Genomic DNA, 18,721 nt, shown 5'->3' with positions numbered 1-18,721 from the left:
GAGTAAACCCATCTTGCGGTCACACACAGAATGGGAACAACTGGAATGGCTGTGGAGTGCAAACGTCATATTACACATCAGCTCTGTCCAGCTCCACACTAGCCGCGTTTAGATTTAAGACTCGAGGTTCAAGAAGCTTTATTTATCCCGAGGGAAATTGCTGCGCAACAGTTGCGATATAAAAGTGGAGAAGAAATACAAGAAAATAAAACAAGTAACAAAATGCAACAAAGTGCAAAGCACAATAGGATAAAGATGAATAAAGTACAACAGTAACTAAATGCAACAATGCCACAAAAATGACAATTTGACAATTGACGTAGGTATATATTATATACAACAATGCGCAAGTTTGCTGCATAAGTTGGAATAAAATAAGTACAACTAAATGTGGTGAGCAATTGTTTAAAGTGATATAGTGATAAAGTGACAAGATTGCATCAGCACAGTTCACACACAAAAAAGTGATGAAGTGATATGATGGGTAAAAATGATAAAGTGACAAAGTGACATTAGGCTCAGGACACAGTGTCTCCACTGTCACTGTCACGGCCGGAGGTAGATGGACACTTCTGATCCGATTAGATTCCTAATGGGAATAGATCTATTCCTATCATGCGATCCGAACGTACTGTATAACGTGGCATTTACCAAAGTGGCAAGCGTGCGTCCGTGCGTCTCTCGCGCACACCTCGACACATCTAGACCGGCCGGCGACATTTTTATGTATTTGATTTCAATGAAAGCCCAGCAGGAGAGCGCTTTTCTCCGCCTGCTCCTTCAGTTTAGAAGGAGGAGGACAGCTCAGCGACGTCAGTTTCTCGTCCGGTCTTCATATCTACCCCCTCCTCCGCCGCGAACAATACGCATGTGGATGACTGTCGGGAGAGAGAGAGTGCTGTCATGTAAGGGATAATGTACAGAATCATCGGTCATTATCGGGGGGGAAATAAGCCCCGACAGGGCGAAACCGGCCCCCGACGCGACAGCGGAGGCGTCCGGACGTCAGGTGACCTAGTCCGCTTAGAAGAGCCTTTCCTCCAGAGTGACTTCCAGTTGATTCCCGACGCAGGTCACCGAGGAGCATCTCGCTCATGAAGCCCCACAGGTAGGCCCCCACAGACCAACAGTCTGGGATCCAGCCTAGAACCTTTCAACTAGGCGTCGACCGCCACCCCCCCCCCCTAGCTGCTGAGACCTCTCCTCATAGCGGGATGGATAGCAGAACGTCCCCAGCAGGGGTGGGGGGGGGGCCCTCTGAAGGCAGCTCCTACGGACTCCTGCGGTGAAACTCCCAATAGTGGCTTCATGTGTTGCTTAGCAACCGACTCCCACTAGGACCCCCGTGTGCTTGGCTAGAGAGGAGCACCTTCTCATGACATGTGACACTGTAGCGTGTTGCTGTCATGTAAACCTGGAACAGTCTTCATGTTGTTTCTGCCTGTGTCAATCAAATGCATTGGTTTTTTTTTGTACGCATATATTACGGCATTCGATGTTGAATTAAAGGTGCTGTAGGTAACAATTTAGGGGTTTTAGAGCGATCGTAAAAGAGCACGATTTTGAAACTAAACAACCAGAGAAATGTCCCGCCTCACTCTGCTTCCCAACTATGTTTCTCCACCGTTGAGAAGCGTTGCATTCCACACACCTGTGATTGGCCTGCCAAGATGGATTCCCCTCGAAACCAATCACGGAAGAGACGCCCGTGATTGGTCAGAAATTAGGCAGGAACGGCCTAACAAACAAAGTTGTCTCATCCAGAGGCAGACACTGTAATCTACCAACAGATATTCTCATGAAGCATTTCACTCACTAGTAGCTGACGGATGGCTACGTCATTCCTAACAAAATCACCCTCAAATGATAGCCTTTACCTACGGCACCTTTAAGTGTTCTCCCGTTGTCAAACTAACTGGTACGTGTTGACTAACGGAGTGTGTTCTTCTATTGCATGCGTCGGCACTGCCACGGACCCACTAACACAGAGAGTAAGTGGCCAGCCGGACCTTCATATTCATATGCATATTCATAATAATAAGACTGTTCCTAATGTTGACGTAACAAACGTAACATCCTCGTATTCATAATAACATAGCGTTGTTAATGTTGACTTAACAAACGTGAACATGTTCATCATATTATAGTGTTCCTAATTTTGACAGAACAGGCATCATCATCATATTCATAATAATAGACTAATGTAGACATAACACGAAAGACTAACACAGATTGCCTTCATATCTTTGTCAGACACACTGTTCCATGGATATATCGGTAACACAGGGGGTATATATATATACCCTGTAGTATAGGGGTTTATTTTTTTTATACCCTGTATAGAATAGGGCATGTATACCCTGTATAGTCTTGTTGTGTATAGATATGTGTGTTCCCTCTCTGTCTCTGTCTCTCTCCCCATCAATCTCTCTCTGTCTCTCTCTGTGTCACTTTCTCTGTCTCACCCTGTGTGTCTCTCTCTCTGTCTCCCTCTCTCTGTCTCTCTCCCAATCAATCTCTCTCTCTCTCTCTCTCTCTGTCTCTCTCTCTCTCTGTCTCTCTCTCTCTGTCTCTCTCTCTCTCTGTGTCTCTCTCTCTCTCTCTCTCTGTCTCTCTCTCTCTCTCTCTCTGTGTCTCTCTCTCTGTCACTTTCTCTGTCTCTCCATGTGTCTCTCTCCCAATCAATGTGTGTGTGTCCCTCCCTCTCTCCCCCCCTCCCTCCCCCAGGTGTTCAGCATGTTCCTGGAGACGCTGGTGGACTTCCTGAGCCTGCACCACGAGGACCTGCAGGACTGGCTCTTCGTGCTGCTCACCCAGCTGCTGAAGAAGATGGGCGCCGACCTGCTGGGCTCCGTGCAGGCCAAGGTCCAGAAGGCCCTGGACGTCACCCGGTGGGTGCATCTCTACCACTCACTCTCTCTATCACTCTCTCTACCCCTCTCTCTATCACTCTCTCTATCACTCTCTCCATCACTCTCTCCATCACTCACTATATCACTCTCTCTACCACTCTCTCTACCACTCTCTCTCACTCTCTCCATCACTCACTCTATCACTCTATATCACTCACTCTATCTATCACTCACTCTATGACTCTCTCTATGACTCTCTATCTGTCTCTCTCTCTGTCCCTCTATCTGTCTCTCTCTCTCTCTCTCTCTCTCTCTCTCTCTCTCTCTCTCTCTCTCTCTCTCTCTCTCTCTCTCTCTCTGTGTCTGTCCCTCCCTCTCTCTGTCTGTCTGTGTGTCACTCTGTCTCTCTGTATCGGCATCAGTCTGCTTCTGACCTCCCTCCTCTCCCCCCTCCCTCCTCTCCCCCCCATCCTCCCCACCCCCCCCCCCCCCCTCCCCACACAGGGAGTCCTTCCCGTGCGAGCAGCAGTTCAACATCCTGATGCGCTTCATCGTGGACCAGACGCAGACGCCCAACCTCAAGGTGAAGGTGGCGCTGCTGCGCTACGTGGAGGCCCTCGCCCGCCACATGGACCCCGCCGACTTTGTCAACTCCAGCGAGACGCGCCTCGCCGTCTCCCGCGTCATCACCTGGACCACCGAGCCCAAGAGCTCCGAGGTCCGCAAGGTAGGCTGGGTGGGGACGGACGGGGTTGCCGTGGTAACCGGGAGAACGCGGGGTAACCCCCTGAGTATTAAAGCTGCAGTAGGGAAGGTTCGAGAGTTGTGACGAAAAAGGCGGGGAAGGAGCAGGAGAGGGCGAGGAAATGAACAGCCTTCCCCTCCCCGTCTGTCTTTCTCCACCGTTGAGACGTGTTTTCAGATTCAGACGTCTGTGATTGACGGGCGAGACGGATTCACCCGCGAACCAATCAGGGAAGGGACGCCTTGATTGGTGAATGCTAAATGGTCTCCTGCTGATGCAGGCGCAGTCAACTTGAAACCGATATTCTCACAGAACATTTCGCTCACTACTAACTGAAAGATCGCAACACCATTTCTAATGTTACCCTGAAATAATAGATCTCAAAGGGTACCCACGACACCTTTAAGTTTAACAGAGAACTTAAAGGTGTAGTAGGTACAGTTATGTGTGAACGGCCTCTTGTTATTTTTTTGTCGGCTGTTGTTTCCCTGTTTATGCTTCTCCGCTGTGGAACTGTGGGAAATCTGGCCTCCCGCCAGATTTCGGTTGATGGAATTATCCCCCTTTTTCATTCAGTTGTGTGTGTGCAGTTCTTTTTTGATTTGCCCTGTTCTGCTTTCACGCCTTCCTTTCTTTCTGTTGATTCATTTATTTGTGTTTTTTTTTTCCTTTTGTTGTTTGTTTCCACCTCCTCCTCTCTTTTTCGCTCACCAAAACCCCCACCCCCCACCCCCACCCCCCCCCCCCACTCCCTCCCCCTCGGTCCCGGGTACACACACACACACACAACACACAACACACACACTCACACATCACACACACACACACACCCCGACCCCAGAGTCTCCAGAGCTGGTCAGGGGAGGAGGTCTCGTGTCGCCCCCCCACCGCTGGCCCTCTGCCTGGGGAGGGCAACGTGGAGGAGAGATGCAAGCAGGTAGAGGCCCCCCCTGCTACCGCACGGCATGCACCGACCTCCGACCACCCCCCACCCCGGACCCCCCCCGCCCGCCCCGCCCCAACCCAACCCGATCTCAGCTTGTAGCTACCAGCTTTAACCTCCACTAACGCCACCCCCCCCGTCCCTCCCTGCCCCCCCCCCCCCGCCCCGTCCCGCCCCCCCCCCCACCGACCGCCGCGCAGACGGACCTGGCTAGCCGCCGCAATGATGATGCCGTGACACACGTGGAAACGGTTTGCATTTTGAGATCGCTCATGTGGCCGCTCATTGTCAGTCAGATCAAACGGGCGATGGGACGATGCAAAGCCCCCTCCCCCTCCCCCCCGCCCCCGCCCCCACCACCACTACTGCAACGAGACTCTGCCTGACCCCTTCAGCAAGCAAAACGCTGTCCCCGGGGGCGTGTTTTCATCCAGTCCGTGCATCTTTTCCTCAATGTGCATGTTTCTTTGCATTAAGCGTTTTTTATTATCTTTTTTTTTTTTTTTTTTAAAGCAGTCGTCAACGGTTAACCCAGCAGGATTCTCACATTTGACCCTAATCCCAATCTCATGTCTCGCTAAAAGGAGTGTACTCCCGGTTGTTCGTTAGAGGATGACGGAGGAAAGGTCTGCGGTTTATGCAGGTCTCGAGCATGGACAGAGAGATTAACAACAAACCAAAAACTCACAGCTCCCGTCATGTGGTACGCACATGGGGCCCCGCCTGCTTCTTAACCATCTCCCCCGTGACCTATGTCAGAGTTGGGGTGCGACGCATGCCCAAAAGCGAAACTGCGATCCATGCAAGCATTCGCCTGGCGTTGTACAACAGGGGGAGAATGTAACAATTGCACTACCGCCATCGCTTCAGCACGTAGCCTGACCTCAGCCCGTCGGGGTTCTGAGTGCTTGAAGTCTGCACCTTTCCTTGTGATGGATTTATTTTTCCTAAAAGGAGTGTGATCAGGTGTCCTAGCGCTAACACATTTTGATGGTTATAGGACAAACACAAATAGTATCTGTCCAAGTACTGGTAAGTTAAATGGACTTGGATGTGTTATTCAGTCGTGTTTGTGTGTGGATGCGTATACGTTGCTGCAATAGTTTGTATATAAATCTGTGTGTGTGTCTGTGTGTGTGTGTGTGCGTGCGTGTGCCAGGCCGCCCAGGTGGTCCTGATCTCTCTGTTTGAGCTCAACACCCCAGAGTTCAGCATGCTACTGGGGGCGCTGCCCAAGACCTTCCAGGACGGGACCACCAGGCTGCTACACAACCACCTGAGGACCAACAGCGTCATGGTATAACACACACACATGCACACACACACACACACACTGCTTCACATCCACCTGAGGACCAACAGCGGACCAACACACACACACGCGCACACGCACAATGTAACATGATTTCCATCCATGAACAACAGGATTGAAGTATATGTATTGGCAATCACAGCCTGCAACATCAACTCCATTGGACCCCGCAACGTCATTTCTTAATTATGTCACAACCCTCAACATAAAAAAAAGCAAATCCTCCTCGGAACTTTTGAACCATTTTCAGGGGGCAACTGAGTTAAGATTAAGATTAAGATACACTTTATTGTCCTTGAAGGAAATTTGTCTTGGACTCCATGCTGTCATATAAAGCTGCTTTACAATAATAACAGTACAGGTACAGACAATACATACATATAGGCCCCAGGCCACACATACACAGTATACAAGAGACAGTGCGATGCACACATACACACCCACCCAAACCCTCCCTCCCCCTGGTATTATACCATGGGTCATGAATAGTATAGTTGCACAGTTTATTTGGTCCTGGGGGCATTTAGGATCTTAATTGAGGTGGGCACAAATGAATTTCTAAAACGGTTCAGCCTGCAAGTGGGGACTCTGAAGCTGGTGTTGATGCTGCAGACTGTTACGCTTTCACAAAACAAACGCGTATGAAGCGGTCCTCTCTCGACGGTAGCCAGCTCCACTTTTAAAACTATCCTTTCAGTGGACATGCTGTACTTTCTACCATGTGTTAACACATTCACAAGCGAGGACCCAGCTCTCCTCATGCGGTCCACGCCCATAGCGCTACCTTAGCCCGGGGCCCTCTAAGCCGGCCCCGACCGGGTTAGCAGGGCCGCACCTGACCACTGTGTGTGTGTGTGTCTCTCGTCTCCCCCCCCCCTCCCTGTCTCAGGCGTCCCCCAGCCCCCAGCACTCGGCGCCCACGCCGCCGCGACAACCGGGCAGCCGTGGCAGCCCCCTCACCTCCCCCACCAACTGCTCCCACGGCGGGCTCTCCCCCAGGTAGGAACCACGGTGGGGGCCCCCGGGGGCCCCGGAAACCCCCCGTCCCGTCCCGTCCTCCGGGCCGTAGCGACGTAGCTTAGCGCCTCAAGTGCAAAACTCTCTTACTGCTGCTGATGACTTTCTCTCTTGTTTCACATCTTCCTCTCTTTTTTTTTCCTTTTTGTTCCTGCTGACCTCTTCTTCTCTCCCCGTCTCTTCTCCTCTATCGCCTCCCTCAACTATCGCCTCCCCCTCACCCCTCTCCCCTCCCTTCCTCCCTCACCCCTCCCCTCCTCTCCTCCCTCACCCCTCTCCCCTCCCTTCCTCCCTCCCCCCTCCCCTCCTCTCCTCCCTCCCCCCTCCCCTCCTCTCCTCCCTCACCCCTCCCCTCCTCTCCTCCCTCCCCCCTCCCCTCCTCTCCTCCCTCACCCCTCCCCTCCTCTCCTCCCTCACCCCTCCTCTCCCCTCCTCCCTCACCCCTCCCCTCCTCTCTCACCACCCCACGCATTTCCATATTCGCTTTTTTACCCTCTCCCTCCCACATATTTTATACGTCCTCTTTTATAACTTTTGCAAACAAACACTCTCACCCTCCCCCCCCCCCCAACCCCCCACCCACTCCGTCTGGTATCAGTCGCTCGTGGGGCGTCCTCTCCTCCGCCCGCCCAACCCCGCTCTCTGCCCCCACCTCCCCCACCACCATCCCCCCCTCTCTCAGGGCTCTCCGGCGTGCTTACTCTCCCAGGTAACACCCGCCCCCCCGCCCCCGCCCCTCCTCTCTCCCCCTCCCTTCCCCCCCCCCCCCTCCACCTCACCCCCCGACCTCCTCGTCGTCACCCCCCCCCTCCCCCCCTCCCATTGGCAGGCTTTCACAGTACAGGAGATGTGCAAAAAAATAAATCGGCAAACTCTCTGAACTCAGCTGCAGTGTTGCTGTGACAGCGGTCTTTGCGTGGGAGATGTTGTTTAGACGGAAGGAAGTGCAATTCCTGAACGAGTGTACTGTAGAAACCCCGCTTGTGTCGACACGCTCACACACACACTGTCTGTCCCACAGGGTACCCGCGGAGGTATTCAAAGTGTCTCAAGAGTCTTAAGTGTCACAGAGACGTCTGAGGGTCTTAGAGAAGGCACTCAGGCGTCAGGAACAGATCGCCACCTGTGTTCGCGGCAGAGTGCAACGTTCGCATAGTGTTTTGGGGAGGACTGCAAAAACAAAGGATTTGACCCCTTCTTTCTCTAAATTGGGGACTAATTTCAGTTACAGTGATCAAATGGCATCGATAACAAAAAATGAAATATCTTAGATAGCATAGCCCGCGATCACTTCATATCGTACGCAGGGTACTTTTGGTGTTAGACAGGCAGCACTGCTTAATTGCACGCATGTCAATGAGGGTGTATACTTCTAAACCAATTGCAGGTTAAGGACTGTCTTTTACCTATTGAACGTTGGGAGTGGAATCGGTATTAAATTGCGGTCTAAATGGCATTAAAAAGGTATTTCAAAGTCTTACACTGAAGTGGTTAGGGTTAGTTGAAACCTGCTGATACCCTGGCCCTCACCCAGGCACTCCATCTCCTCAATGTGTTCCCCTCATCGGTTTGTGTTCATTATATTACTGTTGGTTTGATGTTATCAATTTGTGCATTATTGGAATTGGAATCATTCAAACGGAAGAAAACAAAGCGAGCCCTCCTGCTCAGCCAGCTGCCTTGTCCGTCACGTCTTGTCATGCGCTGTTGTCCGGGTCACATGCATGCATGCAGCAACCGTGCACATGCACGTTTCCGTGCTCCCTGAATGCACACTACTTCATCATGACTTGTCATGACTTGTTTGCTGTTTGGTCCAAATGCGGCCCGGCCACACTGGAATGACCCAAGAACCCTCGACGGTCCAGTTGAATCAACGAAAAGGCCAGCGTTTGAACGTCCAAAGTGTCCTCTTCATCCACTGCTCTGTAGCTCTAAAGGTTAAGGCGAGGGTCTAGAGAGAGTGGTATAGTATTAACAGTGCTTAACATATTACAGGACACTATTAGGATTGATGTAGAGTTGGGTGGCCTAGATTTTCAGCCACAATTTGTTTTATTTTTGGATGAATTGGTTCAATTGTATCGAGTGTTTTTAAGATTTGGAGATGCGATATTTCTTTCCCAATTAATAGAAAATAGAAATCTGTAAACTGCTAAGTGAGGGACGTCATTATTGGGATTGAATTACCTTGAAGGGCCGCGTCGTTAGCTGTGAACGGGAAATTAAGTTAAGTTAGCTCACAAAAAAACAACTTAGAGCAGGGGTTCACAATGGGCCAGAGAAATGGATTCAAAACAAAGTCCTAAAGTTAATCGGAACCACATGTCTTTTCTAAATTCAAACGTTTTGTTGACTGGTCCGTTTGATAAGGTTAGCGTTAGCGTTAGCGTGTCGCGTCCGTGCCTACAACGACGAGTCGTTACGTAACGGAAATTTGTCTGCGTCAACGGCAGCCTGCTGGAGTTCGACAGCGAGAACCTGAACTCGGAGGAGATCTACAGCTCGCTGCGCGGCGTCACCGAGGCCATCCAGAACTTCCGCTTCCGCAGCCAGGAGGACCTGATGGAGCCGCAGCGGCGCGACGGCAGGAAGGACTCCCTGGTGAGCAACGCCGCCCCCCCCCCCCCCCCCGCTGGCGGCGGTTTAACGGCGCGCAGATTGACACGATTCAGGACTTTGCATTTTTTTTTTGCATGCGTCCAGTGACTGATGAATTCCCAATCTCGTGTTTGAAGTTGTTTTGGTGTTTTCTAAGATGTTAGTTAGACTAGACGCGCAAACATTTCTGGAGCTACGTATATGCCGATTTTCTTATTTTTTTTGAGAGTTTGAGTGTTTTTCGAGATATTGGACACATTAAAGGTGACCTATTGTACCACCAGGTGTGAGTGTGACTAGCCGTTACAAGCCGTTTTGAAAATCGGCCTCTTCTGACATCACAAGTGGGCGTGTCCCCCCTAGATGTATGACGGATAGATGAGCAACGTTCGCTACGGTCCACCGGGTTGTTTGGTAGACCGATCTATCCAGCGCACATCTAGGCGGACACGCCCACTTGTGACGTCAGAAGAGGCCGATTTTCAAAGCGAGTTGTAACGGCTTAATCACACTCACTATACCTGGTGGTATAATATGTCACCTTTTAATATTGGTTTGACCAAACAAACTCGTATTTGTAGACACAAGGTGTAGACACAGTGGCTGACCGAACACGTTGTGCTTGTGGTTCCCCCCCCAGTCTGGACTGGGCGCCTCCCTGGACTCGGACCCCCGGTTCGGCAACGGCGTGGGGGAGGGCGGCCGCACGGCCCTGGACAACAAGACGTCCCTGCTGAACACGCCGTCGCCGCGCTCCTTCTCCAGCCCGCGCTTCCGCGACTACAACCCCTACAACTACACGGACGCCATCGGCACGCTGGACAAGACCCCCCTGAAGGGGGCGCTGTTTGACGACGCCCCCGACGGTGAATAATTCCGTCGCTCGGAAAACCGATTTTCTTTAGGAATGTCGTGTTTGGGGGGGAATGGTCAACGGGCGTTATGTCGGGAGTAGCCGATACGTTTTTTGACGCTTGGTGATGAAAGTGTTGTATTGGCGATGTGGAAAAACTGTCACTTATTGGTTCGGTACTTGCATAAAACTGAATATCTATTTCTTTATCCGTGACAGGCCGTCGGCAAGAAAGTGTTGAAAACAAAGTGGCCCCGCCCAAGAGCTTCCCTGGTGAGGTCGCGGAGTGTCGCACGTTTTCCATTCTAGCATTTCACTGGGAACTTTGTTTAATCACACACACCTACCATTACCATTCAGCACTTATATGTTGGTATCACACAAGGTTGAAATATTGCTTTCCTGTGTAAAAGCCGAGGCAATGTTCAATGCGAATACACGTTTATCATATTGTGGTAGAATATGTGGTAGAGTACAAATATATGTGTTCAGCCAATTTAGTATATATGTCATATTATATGCCTTGCAAAACATCTGTCCTGCTATAATTATTTCTGCCTAACCATGGTCGTTTGGGGTGTGTGTGTGTGTGTGTGTGTGTGTGTGTGTGTGTGTGTGTGTGTGTGTGTGTGTGTCCATGTGTCTGTGTCCATGTGTCTGTGTCTATGTATGTGTGTGTGTGTGTGTGTGTCCCCATGTGTCTGTGTCTATGTGTGTGTGTGTGTGTGTGTGTGTGTGTGTGTGTGTGTGTGTGTGTCCCTATGTTTCCGTGTCCATGTGTGTGTGTCCCTGTGTGTGTGTGTGTGTGTGTCCCTATGTGTCTGTGTCCCTGTGTGTGTGTGTGTCCCTATGTGTCTGTGTCCCTGTGTGTGTGTGTGTGTGTGTGTCCCTATGTGTCTGTGTCCCTGTGTGTGTGTGTGTGTCCCTATGTATCCGTGTCCGTGTGTGTGTGTGTGTGTGTGCAGCTGGGCCGGCGGAGCAGCTGGAGCTGGTGGGGGAGCTCCTGAAGGAGCTGTCCCAGGGCCAGGCTGCGGAGCGGGGGCCCGAGCAGCGGCGCGCCGCCCTGCTGGAGCTGCTGAAGGTGGCCCGCGAGGACAGCCAGGTGGTGTGGGAGGAGCACTTCAAGACCACGCTGCTGCTGCTGCTGGAGACCCTGGGGGATAAAGACGTGAGCAGCCCCCCCCTCCGCCCCCCCGCGCTCAACACGTGTTGGCTAGTAGTTAGCCTAGCTGTTAGCATTTAGCTAGCAAGTGTTTGGCTAGCTAACTTTTAGCTAGTCAGCTAGCCAAATACTTGCTAGCTAGATGCTAACAGCTAGGCTAGTAGTTAGCCTAGCTGTTAGCATCTAGCTAGCAAGTATTAGTATTAGCAAATACTTGCTAGCTAGATGCTAACAGCTAGGCTAGTAGTTAGCCTAGCTGTTAGCATCTAGCTAGCAAGTATTTGCTAATACTAATACTTGCTAGCGAGATGCTAACAGCTAGCAAGTATCAGCTATTTGCTAGCTAGTTGTGAGCCGGTAGTCGGCCAGCTGTTAGCTTGGAGCTAGTGAGTAGTAAGCTAGTAGCTAGCTAGTTATCAGCTAGTAGTAAGTTAGCAGTTAACTATTAGGGAGAAGTCAGTAGTTAAAGAAATATGATTAGTTATGTTCGTATTGTGTATTCTGATAATTCAACGTTGGTCGACAACGAGGGTATAAATAAGATTTAAAAACACCGTACCGTCCACCCCTCACAGCACACCATCCGTGCGCTGGCGCTGCGCGTGCTGAGGGAGATCCTGAAGAACCAGCCGGCGCGCTTCAAGAACTACGCCGAGCTCACCATCATGAAGACCCTGGAGGCCCACAAGGACGTGCACAAGGAGGTGAGCACGGGGGGGGGGGGGGGGGGGATCTCCAGCTGGGGGAAGCACCTCCATGGCCACTTCTTTAGATCCACGTGCACGACACTAATGTCAACGGTTGCGCACCAACAACCCTAAAGGGATAAATGAGGGGTGTTGCTCCCTCACGCGGCTCTGCATTCCCTCTGGGACCACATGAGCTTCTTTAAAGGTGACATAGCATACCACCAGCGGGATTTCGAGCCGTTTTGAAAATCGGCCTCTTCTGACATCACAGGTGGGCGTGTCCACCTAGATGTGCGCCGGATAGATCAGTCCACCGGCCTACCCCTGGTGGGACCGTAGCAAACGTGGCTCATCTAATCCGTCACACATCTAGGTGGACACGCCCACCTGTGATGTCAGAAGAGGCCGATTTTCCAAAGCGGCTTGTAGCGGCTAATCACACTCACACAATGCCTCAACGATGACCCCCCCCCCCCCACCCCCTCCTCCCCTGACGTTGTCGTTGGCAGGTGGTGCGGGCGGCGGAGGAGGCGGCCTCCACGCTGGCGAGCTCCACCCACCCGGAGCAGTGCATCAAGGTGCTGTGTCCCATCGTGCAGACGGCCGACTACCCCATCAACCTGGCCGCCATCAAGATGCAGACGCGGGCCATCGAGCGCATCGCCAAGGACTCGCTGGCCTCCCTGCTGCCCGACGTCATCCCCGGCCTGCTGCAGGTAAACGCCCCCGCGCTAATCCGCGCTAATGCTAATGCTAATGCTAAGGCTAATGCATGCTAATGCTAAGGCAATCGATGTTGACGATATACCCGCGCGAGCGGTGTTCACGCTAACGCTATCGATGCTAACACTATTTGAGAGTGGAGCCATTGATGCTTATGCTATTGATGCTACGCTATTGACGATAAAGCGCTTGATTTGTATTGCTTTTGATGCAAGCGCTGTTGATGACGGAAGTTTCTTTGATTGATGCGAATGTAATGACTGTAAACGCAAACTATAACAAAGGGGGTTCTCTGTAGTATTGGCTATCATGGCAAATCTAACAATGCTAGCAATACTTCAAATAAAAATGTATAATAATGCTTCTGCGCCTCGATTGCACCAGTAAAGGTTAATGTTAAAAGTACACAGCAGTTCACCTTTAAAAAAACGTTTCCCCCCACGCAGGGCTACGACAACACGGAGAGCAGCGTGCGCAAGGCCAGCGTGTTCTGCCTGGTGGCCATCTACTCTGTGATCGGAGAGGAGCTCAAACCGCACCTGGCCCAGCTTACCGGCAGCAAGGTACGGGCCTGTCCAGCCTGGGTTGGCTCATGGCTGTCGTGTGGAACACACATGAGCATCATTTTTTGTCGATAAAATGGCATAGATTTGGCGTACTATGTTGTAAAATCATGTAAGAGGTGCTTAGGCATACATGATAAGTAAAAGAACATGACTTTGTGTTCACTTGCACTTACATACTGTATGTTATTGTAGGTGTAACTTTCAAATTTCTATATTTTTCTATGGTCTTTTGTACTGATTTGTGTTTGTATTGCCTGCTGCTGTTACGACCAAATTTGTCCTCTAGGATGAAGAAAGTATACGTCTTATCTCGGCTTCTAAAACCCTCCGTCAAGGTTTAGCGGTTGTGTCTCCAATCCCTAACCAAACACTCCAAAAAAAAATCACTTGCTTTCAGGGTACAAAGTCTCCTCCCCTTTTGCATGGTTCACGATAAGTCAGCGAGGTCTGACTTTTTGTGTGCAGCGTTTAAAGCGCTTGGCGGCGACTCTGACGCCCCCTGCTGTCGCTTTGTCGCCCCTGCAGATGAAGCTGCTCAACCTGTACATCAAGCGGGCACAGACGTCCACCAGCAACAGCAGCAGCTCCTCCGACATCTCCTCCTACTAGCCTCCTCCTCCTCCTCCTCCTCCTCCTCCTCCTCCTTACGGGGCGTCGCCACGGCAACCGCACACACACCATCCCCCTCCCGTCGTCACGGGTCCACGCCGGAGTTCCGAGTTGTTGTTTCCCCCCCCCCCCCCACCGGGAGAGATGTCACTCCCTGTCTGAAGTTAGCTCTCTCTCTCTGTGGACTGTACCTCCACCCTATTGTCGTTTTTTCTTCTCCCCCTCTCCCCTTTGCGGACGGACCTGAGAGGGTGGTGGGGGGTGGGGGTGGGGGTTATATTTTCAGTTAAGCCCTTTTGAATCCCTCCCCCCCCCCCCCCCCCACGCCATCTTTCGAGCGTTTGGAGCGATCGCAAAGACGGCTCAAACCATCGACGGGGCAGGGTGACGATGTTTCATACTCACTGAGAGAGAGAGAGAGAGAGAGAGAGAATATTAACGGTCTAGATGTTAAACCAGATATGCGAATGCCAACTATTCGAGACTGACAGAGAGAAAGAGCAGAGGGACCCTAACTCTCTCTCTCTCTCTCTCTCTCTAACTCTCTCTCTCTCGTCACATTGTCTCCTCTCTCATAAAGGTTACAGCCCTTGCCGTTTGGGGTAGGAAACCCCACGCCCCCCCCCTCCTGTCCATCAGTATTCCATTGGCGTCGCCGTGTGAACGAAACCCGACCACCATTTATATTAAGCCTTTTCTGTTTGTTTCGTGTTGTTTTTGTTTTTGCTTTGACACATCATACCTTATAGTATATATCGAATGTAAGAACAAACGCTTTTGAGTGATTTCCAAGGGTTTGGACTCCGGACCGCCTGGCGTCACGTGGGATTGGCCGTGTTCTTGGGGAACGCGGGGCCCTAGGGCCCCCCGAGGTCTTGTGACGGGTAAGAATGGGAGGGGGGGCTACACTTATACGGGATCAAATTCAACACTTTGAACCAAAATGTATCCTGAATGTGGGATTCAATGTGCATTGTTGTGGACCCAAACGCATTAACTACGCGCACAAGTAGGTGTGCAATGAATGCTTAGAAATATGAATGTCTATTTACTCCAAATTCACCCTGTCGTTTTGAAACGATCATTTGGCTGGCCAGTGATTACGCACGTAAAAGCAGAAGCTTATTTGGCAATACGGCCTCAGTAGATCTTACTAGTGGGTGATTATATTATGAGAGGGTCGGTCGACTTAGAAGACAGCGTTTTATTTCCGTGGAGAGAAGGCTCATAGCGGTTTTAGTTGTGGTTTAACCTTTGATAAGAAGGATGTTTATGTTCACAAGGGTCCAGAGAAACAGCCCTAGTCCTGTTAAACGGTTGAAAGTATTGTTGAAAATATTTGAAATGCTGTTGCTCAGAATCGCTCCCAGATTGACTACTGTGAGTGATAGAGTTGAAGTTCCAAATCACTAAACGGTAGGCTCAGGATACCGTCTCCTATTTATGCTGATGAGATTGAATCGGGTTTCAAATGATTCCTTTATGAATAAGGACAGAAGGTTACACGCCTAAAAAAACCAACAACGCATTGATCGTTAACACTACTGTAAGCAAAAAGCTAAAAGAGGAAAGAAATTCTTGTTTTTTTTTTGTACATTTTGTCAACATGCATTTGTAAAACATACCAGCAATTGTTGGAGAAGGATTAACTTTAGTGTATAAATTATTGAAACTCTTCTAAATTGAATGTAATGGGCTCGGAGGATATTATGTGTGGCCTTTCTTAATGTGAAATATTGTCTCTGCTTTTAGGCGAGAAAGCAATATCAAGTGTGACAGACCTACAAACGGCCATAGTAGACATTACACAAAATAATCCCCCGATATATTTGGAAAAGGAACATCATTTGGGAAATCCTGGTGGAAATATCGAAAGAAATAACATTTGAGGAAGATGGATGGAATTTGAAATGAATACCCATAGTTTGTGTTTTTTTTAATATGGTTTATTTTATTTCGTTTTTTTTACGTGAAAGCACTGTAAAAGTCTGTTACGTCTTAAGCGAGACTCTGTTTCTATGGTCAATGTACCTGCGCTGCTTAACAGGAACACTTTCAGTATTTATTTATCTTTTTAAAAACCTTCACCATCAAGTGATTCCAATCAGTTGAATAGAGTTCTTACTTCTTAACATTATCAAGCTCAACTATGGAGATCTCACCAGTGGTGGGGTAAAAAAAACACATTAGTTTACCATGTCTCTTCAGTGCTCACAATTTTCATTCTAAGACTGTTATAAGGCTGTACCAGCGCTACCATTTTTGGCTAAAATTAGTTTTTAGAATTTATTTTACAAGCCATAATGACTTCTGTTCAGCTGCGTCTGAACTCAATGTTCTTCTGACTAGCCAATCAAGTTGTATCTCCGTTTGATCCAACCCCTTTCCAAGGAGGCGTCGCCATAGGGCCAACACAGGTGTCACTAATGACCGCTCTGCTCCTTGTATGGCAACAGGGCCCCGCCTAGTAGACATAATAATAATAGCTCCACTAGCCTTAGAATCGCAACCTGGTACATACAAGGAGCAGAGCCATAATTAGTGTAATGAGCGACACGTGTGTCGGGGGGCCCTACGACGGCACCTGCGCGGAAAGGGTCCGTGAAGACCTGCGTGACGTAGAGCCCTGTCGTGTCACCGTCTTGTCTTCTGTAACACCACCTTTGCCTTTGTAATAATCGGTAATGACATCCCTACTACTAACAACAGAACGTCTAACATTCCCAGCACCGAGAGACGGTCGTTTATAACTGTTCCGTGTGTGTGTGTGTGTGTGTGTGTGTGTGTGTGCCACGACCACATATTTGTTCAAATAAATCAAAATAAAATAAGTGTTTTACTAAGGTAAAAAAAGAAAAAGAAAAAAAAAAGTCAACGTGGAAGTAGTGTGAGTTCATTCGAGACGTTGGAAGGCCGTATTGAGAAAAAATAAATATATACGCCAAAAACCTCTGTACATCCTTCCCAGTTCGGCTTTATCTGCGAAACGCTAGGCCGCCTACTGACACCCACCACTACACCCCTTTTTTGCTTCGTTCCGCCGACGGTAACCGTCGTCATGGTGACCCCGTGGGCGGGGTCGGGACGTCTTCGCTCACCACGGAGACGTGCGTCACTTTAAATTCAGCCAGCGGTGCGACCGCCGTCTTTTTCCACTGACTTTCACAAGTCACACACTTGCATGCCACCTGTCTTAGTTTTACTCCTTTTTCTCGGGCTGTCCTGTATTTATTTAACCTCTTTGACCTTGCTATGTTTTGAATGTATATATTTACATGGCGTTTCTTTGTCGTTTTTTTTTTTTTTCCTTCATCCCGACCTGTGAAAGTCTTTGCAGACATTTAAGGATTAAATAAAGTGTCAGACTTTTTGTGTTTGTGTGTGTGTGAACATGTGTGTGTGTGTGATATATTAATTACGGTATAACAATATATTGCCCCATACATCAATTCACACCACGAGGCGAACAAAACAACGAGCTAGTGGAACAAAAGCTGAAGTGAGACATTGGTCGGGCGGTATGTGCGTGTGTGCGTGCGTGCGTGCGTGTGTGTATGTGTGTGTGTGTGTGTGTGTGTGTGTGTGTGTGTGTGTGCCAGGGGTGCATTTGCATTCGGTGTGTGTTATTTTATTTTTTACGATATTATTATTCAAGAGGAAAAAGCCGAGCCAGGATCGGAGGTCTCATCAACATTTTCTAGCCATCGCGTACATCCAGCGCGCTCGTCCCAAAGCAGCGTGATCCACGTTGTACATCATACGGCGGGGTGAACAAATGTCTTGTCAGGCGTGTGTGTCTGCAGTGCTTCATCACAGTCTGCATGAGAGGGAGGGAGAGCGATGCGGGCCCCCAAACCGTCCGGGGATAATTGGGATGGCTCCTCAGTCCGGCACACGCTCGCATAGGGGAGTAAAGGAAAAAATAACAGACTTTCAAAATAAAAGTTGGTGCGGTATTTGGTGCGCGGTATGGAAAAGTGCAATTTATTCAATACATTTGAGGTAGGCTAATTATTGAGCGTCCACCTTCACAGAACCGCGTTTTTGGCACAATAACAGACGGTGGTTGTAATATCGTTACTATTATCAAGCTTAGAGCATAGAAGCGTATGAGCTTGGGCTCCTTTCAGTGTGACGTCACTTCAGGCCTTGCATGGCTGTTGATCAAAAAGTAGGTAGGCTACAGACTTGATCAAAGTTCCAGCAACACTTTAACCAAAACTCATTACACTACATGAAACTGTTATTATTGATTTACTCGAGTTAGTAAACGGTTACTAAAGTCGCCGTGTGCGGTCATGGGTAGATGCTGTTCCTCCCCCAGCATGCTCGTCTCCGTGTCATGAGGTGCACCGAGGGCCTGCTGGACGCCTGCTGCTCCCGCTTCTCCATCTTCATCCGACCCACGTGTCTCCTACCTGCCTACCGCACGGTCCTCATCGCCTTCTCAACACGGTGACATCGACATGGCGAATCCAATCCAATCCAGGTCGAATCCAATTTTAAGGTAAATCAAGAGTTATCGTTGAAGTCTACTTCAGAAGTCCGCTCTGGGTTGAGCTGTAACGCAGATTGTTATTGCAATATGAGGAATATGATTAAGCAAGTTATTAAGTTAGGCCTATAATTTACTGACTTAACTTTATAAC

The 18,721-nt window shown here is 49.7% G+C and overlaps 1 protein-coding gene across 1 annotated transcript in view; it reads left to right on the top strand.

Moving 5' to 3' along the window:
* Positions 1 to 17,373, top strand: part of LOC311369718 (CLIP-associating protein 1-B-like) — a 47,885-nt gene extending 30,512 nt beyond the window's left edge. The window contains 12 exon segments of the mRNA XM_084487933.1: positions 2,728 to 2,891; positions 3,357 to 3,579; positions 5,700 to 5,837; positions 6,742 to 6,851; positions 9,326 to 9,473; positions 10,111 to 10,336; positions 10,543 to 10,596; positions 11,289 to 11,491; positions 12,061 to 12,189; positions 12,684 to 12,890; positions 13,344 to 13,460; positions 13,989 to 17,373. Of these exon segments, the coding sequence (XP_084344059.1) occupies positions 2,728 to 2,891; positions 3,357 to 3,579; positions 5,700 to 5,837; positions 6,742 to 6,851; positions 9,326 to 9,473; positions 10,111 to 10,336; positions 10,543 to 10,596; positions 11,289 to 11,491; positions 12,061 to 12,189; positions 12,684 to 12,890; positions 13,344 to 13,460; positions 13,989 to 14,072 (1,803 nt within the window). The 3' untranslated portion in view covers positions 14,073 to 17,373.
* Positions 17,374 to 18,721: the final 1,348 nt, after the last annotated feature.

Source organism: Micromesistius poutassou (assembly GCF_964030765.1).
Source record: "Micromesistius poutassou genome assembly, chromosome: 24".
Lineage (NCBI taxonomy): Eukaryota > Metazoa > Chordata > Actinopteri > Gadiformes > Gadidae > Micromesistius > Micromesistius poutassou.
This window is presented reverse-complemented; position numbering and strand designations above follow the sequence as displayed.